Source organism: Penaeus chinensis, chromosome 24 (assembly GCF_019202785.1).
Source record: "Penaeus chinensis breed Huanghai No. 1 chromosome 24, ASM1920278v2, whole genome shotgun sequence".
Taxonomy (NCBI): Eukaryota; Metazoa; Arthropoda; class Malacostraca; order Decapoda; family Penaeidae; genus Penaeus; species Penaeus chinensis.
In genome coordinates this window covers 13,621,011-13,625,937 of record NC_061842.1, presented here as the reverse complement: position 1 = coordinate 13,625,937, position 4,927 = coordinate 13,621,011, and the positions used below count along the sequence as shown (strand labels likewise).

General features: G+C 52.2%; 1 protein-coding gene across 1 annotated transcript in view; it reads left to right on the top strand.

Annotated features, from left to right (window-relative positions):
* Nucleotides 1-4,927, top strand: part of LOC125037748 (ionotropic receptor 21a-like) — a 10,287-nt gene extending 5,360 nt beyond the window's left edge. Inside the window, exons 7-11 of the mRNA XM_047630943.1 lie at nucleotides 453-689; nucleotides 1,065-1,318; nucleotides 2,945-3,082; nucleotides 3,461-3,647; nucleotides 4,048-4,927. Of these exons, the coding sequence (XP_047486899.1) occupies nucleotides 453-689; nucleotides 1,065-1,318; nucleotides 2,945-3,082; nucleotides 3,461-3,647; nucleotides 4,048-4,350 (1,119 nt within the window). The 3' untranslated portion in view covers nucleotides 4,351-4,927. The remainder of the gene's footprint in view (nucleotides 1-452; nucleotides 690-1,064; nucleotides 1,319-2,944; nucleotides 3,083-3,460; nucleotides 3,648-4,047) is intronic.

Genomic DNA, 4,927 nt, shown 5'->3' with positions numbered 1-4,927 from the left:
ATCGCGCATGCACACACGCACACACACGCACACACACACACACACACACACACACACACACACACACACACACACACACACACACACACACACACACACTTCAACCTTGCAATGCATGGGATGGAGCGGAGGAAATTTCCCTTCAGAGAACACAGATCAAAAGACTCTCCCAGAGAGAAACAGGAAAAGAATCGGAGGGAAAATCGCCAGGAAAGGGAGAAGACGCTCGATCCAAGGGGGTGACTAAGGGGCGGGGGGGAGGGGGGCTTCTGTCTTTATCAGCATCCAACAGGGAAACTAAAAGTCTGGCTTTATATATCCAATATCTCTTCGTATCTAGATCACAAATGGTACTGAAAGAGAATAAAGAGCCGAAACTGAGAAGAAAATATCCACTTCTATTAAGCTAACGCTGCATGACATTACTGCATTATATCCCTTACTTCCCCCAGGTGACGCAGCGCGTGGAGGAGCGCGTCTCCTTCATGGCGCCCATCATCTACGCGGTGCTCCCGGGGCGCCTCGAGCACTACGACTACACCTACGCCTACGAGTACGCCTCCCCGGCCTTCTGCATGACCAAGCCGGTGCTGAAGCCTCAGTGGCAGAGCCTCTACTACCCTCTCAGCGACCTGGTCTGGCTCTCCGTCCTGGCTGCCTTGGTCATCGTCCCGCCAACTTTCTTCTTTGTGAGTCCAGTGGTTGAGTGTGGATGCGTTAATAGGGGTAGATAGTTCATGCGGGTCACAGTTGGTGGTTTATAGTGGTAGTGGATGTCATTTATAAAGGATGTTGTGTTCAAGGCATCTGACCACTCAGAGAGAGAGAGAGAAGGATAAGTCCGATGTGCGAAGCTGAGCCTCGCCCGGGATATGCCCATGAGGGGAGCCCGGCCTGTGTCGACTGATGCCGACTCGTTAACGTGTGGCAGTTGGTGAGAGAGAGAGAGAGAGAGAGAGACACAGAATTAAAGGAGAAACTGAAATGGTTATTTATATCTATTAGTTTCCCTTCTTTTTCCCTATTAATTCCCCTCAACCACCTTCCTCCCCCTACCCCATCAGGTAGGCCGTGTAGAAGGCCTAGGGGCGGGCGGCGACGAGGGCGTAGTGCCACTAGTGTACGGGACGCTCCTCAACCAGAGCATGAACCACGTGCACCCGAAAGGCAACGGCTCCCGCCTGCTGCTGGGGGCGTGGCTTCTCTTCACCTTCATCTTGGGCACCGCCTACCGGGGCAACCTCACCGCCGCCCTCACGCTGCCCAAGTACCCCCCTCGCCCCGAGACGCTCCAGGAGCTCGTCAGGGCTGTCAAAAGGTGTGCGTGGGTAGAGATAGATAGATGGGTATATAGATAGATACAGGAATGGATAAGACGGATGGATGGACATACAGAAAGATAGCTGTCTATATATAAATATATATATATAAATGTATATATATATATATATATATATATAGATATGTATATATAAATATATATATATAAATATATATATATATAAATATATATATATAGATATATATATAAATATATATATAAATATATATATATAGATAGATATAAGAGTGTGTGTGTGTGTGTGTGTGTGTGTGTGTGTGTGTGTGTGTGTGTGTGTGTGTGTGTGTGTGTGTGTGTGTGTCTATATATATATATATATATATATATATATATATATATGACCTCGAAGGCATCTGACCACTGAGAGAGAGAGAGAGAAAATAAATATACATTCAACTCCTCACAGTAACTTCCCCTTTAGTTCACTCCACCTTCACCTCCTCGTTCCTCTCTTTCCCTCCCCCCCTCCCCCTTCACCCCTTCCCCCCTCACCCCTTCCCCTCACCCCCTCCCCCTTCCCCCTCACCCCTTCCCCTTCCCCCCTCACCCCTTTCCCCATCCCCTCACCCCTTCCCCTTCCCCCTCACCCCTTCCCCTCACCCCTCCCCCCCTCCCCTTCCCCCTTCCCCTCCTTCCCTTACCCCTTCCCCTCTTCCCCTCACCCCTTCCCTTACCCTTCCCCTCCCCTTACCCCTTACCCCTACCCTTCCACCCTTTCCCCCTTACCCCTCCTACCCCTTAACTCCTTCCCCCCTCACCCCTTCCTTATTCCCCTATAGTACCATCCCCTTACCGCCCATTCCCGACTTCTCAGCAGTCGACTCCGAGTGTTCCGCCCTGCAAGACATGGAGATCGTCCCCTCGTGCGAGGTCTTCGCAGGCCACGAGAAGGTACGTTCTTGTTAATGGACTTATTTATTATTCATTATTATCATCATTGTTTTGTATATTATTTTTGATATTATTTATGACCATCCCCCCCCCCCCCCCCCCCCCCCCCCCCCCCCCCCCCCCCCCCCCCCCCCCCCCCCCCCCCCCCCCCCCCCCCCCCCCCCCCCTCACCCCTTTCCCCCTTCCCCCTTCCCCTCACCCTTCACCCCTTCACCCCTTCCCCCTCACCCCTTGCCCCTCACCCCCTACACCCTTTCCCCTTTCCCCTTCCCCTCACCCACCCCTTTCCCCTTTCCCCCTTACCCCTCACCCCTTCCCCTTCCCCCTCACCCCTTTCCCCTTCCCTCTTACCCCTTACCTCTCCCCCCCTTAGCCCTTCCCTCTTACCCCTCACCCCTCACCCCTTAACCCTTACCCCTTTCCCCTTCCCCCTTACCCCTCCCCCCTTACCCCTCACCCCTTCCCCCTCACCCCTTTCCCTTACCCCTTCCCCCTCACCCCTTAACCCTTACCCCTCACCCCTCACCCCTTCCCCCTCACCCCTTACCCCTTTCCCTTTCCCCCTTACCCCTCACCCCTTTCCCCTTCCCCCTCACCCCTTTCCCCTTCCCTCTTACCCCTTACCTCTCCCCCCCTTAGCCCTTCCCTCTTACCCCTCACCCCTCACCCCTTACCCCTTACCCCTTAGATGACGGTACCCTACCCCTCCAGAGTGACCATGCCCCCTTACGGCGCCCAGTTCCGCGACTTCTACAAGCAGTCGGACTCCGAGGTGTTCCGCGCCCTGGCAAGGAGCATGGAGATCGTCCCCTCGGTGCAGGAGGGTCTTCGGCAGGCCAGCGAAGAGAGGTACAGGTTCTTGGGTTAAGTGAGACTTATTTTTATTATTTCATTATTATCATCATTGTTTTGTTAATATTATTTTTTGATTATTATTATTATGACCATAATCATTATCATTATTATTATTATGTTAGTTTCATGACCATTGTTATTGAAATGTCAGCTGTCAATGACAATTGTCCTCATTACCACCGATAAGATCGAACCAGTCTACCTAACTCTCCCATACGACCAACTAACCTACCTACCAGACAGAGCTTAACAACCCCCCTCACCCTGCTACCAGACACCCCAGAGACTACACCCCTCCCCCCTTCCACTCTCCTATCAGACCCCTTAGAGACTAACCCCCCCCCCTCCCCCTCCCACCTTCCACCCTACCAGACAGGCGCACATCCAAGCCCGAAGGTTCCTAGAGCTCGTGGTGGCGGAGGAGTTCACGCGGGCGGACGGGTCGACGCGGCTGTACTTCGGGCGGGAGAGCGTGTTCCCCGGCCTCTCCGCCTGGCCCATCCCGCACGACGCCCCCTACAAGGCCCGCCTCGACCGCTGCATCATGGCCGTCAAGGAGGTGGGAGGAGAGAGGGAGAGGGGGAGAGAGGGAGAAAGAGAGAGGGAGAGAGGGGAAGAGGGAGAGAGAGAGGGAGAGAGAGAGAGGGAGAGAGAGAGAGGGAGAGAGAGAGAGGGAGAGAGAGAGAGGGAGAGAGAGAGAGGGAGAGGGAGAGAGAGAGAGAGAGAGAGAGAGAGAGAGAGAGAGAGAGAGAGAGGGAAACAGAGAGAGAGAGAGAGGGGGGGGAGAGAAAGGGAGAGGGAGAGAAAGGAAGAGGGAGAGAAAGAGAGAGGGAGAGAAAGGGAGAGGGAGAGAGAGGAGAGAGAGAGAGAAAGGGAGAGGGAGATAAAGGGAGAGGGAGAGAAAGAGAGAGAGAGAGATCCTCAAAGATATAAACCTCGCCCCCCATCTCGCCCTCAAGGCCGGCCTGTACGAGAAGTGGAGTCGGGACCTGATGGAGAAAGCCAGGAAGGAAGGTCGGGAGAGACAGCAGAGGATCCTGCAGGAGAGGCGCAAGCAGAATGGCCAAGCAGACGGCAAGCAGGACGCCGAGAAGGCACCGGAGCCGAGCGGAAACTCCCCCAAGGCGCTGACGATCGTCCACCTTCAGGGGCCGCTGATGCTGGCGGCCTTGGGTCTCGGCGCCGCCAGCGTCACCTTCCTGGGCGAGATGGCGGCCGCCAGATGGCTCGGGTCACGTGACCCCTCTCGTCATTCCATCTGATAAAGTTCGATGAATTTAATTTCAGAGCAAATGTGGATTAGGATTGCCAATATGACGTACACTAGAAGGACGACGATGCGAGATTGTACCACATGCTAAGCATTTTGTAATTTGTTTTTGTTGAAACTGAATTGAAAACAAAGATCTGCTACACCCGTGAGTCTTGTTTTTAACCTGTTTTTATTCAGAAAAAAAAAAATCTTTTAAACAACCCTGCAGTAACAGAAACGCCACAAAAACGGATATACGAAATGGACTAACGAGAAAGGATTCCAACGTCCCAATCTGTGATGCATATATAGCATTCAGTCCTTTGTATCATTATTATCATTATGCCTATACACTTATCACCTTCTCCCATGGCTGAGAAGCTGACTGATTGATACACAGTGTTCGTATCGCTGACTCATATGTACTACGGAGCTGGAAAATAATGAGTATCTCGAACGTATATCATATATGGAACGCAGCGAGATCTATTTTAACATATTTTTAACATTGTGGAAATGTCTTTGGATTTATTCTTCACATTTATTTTATCATTGTCACACAGAAGATTAGGACTGTTAATAAACTG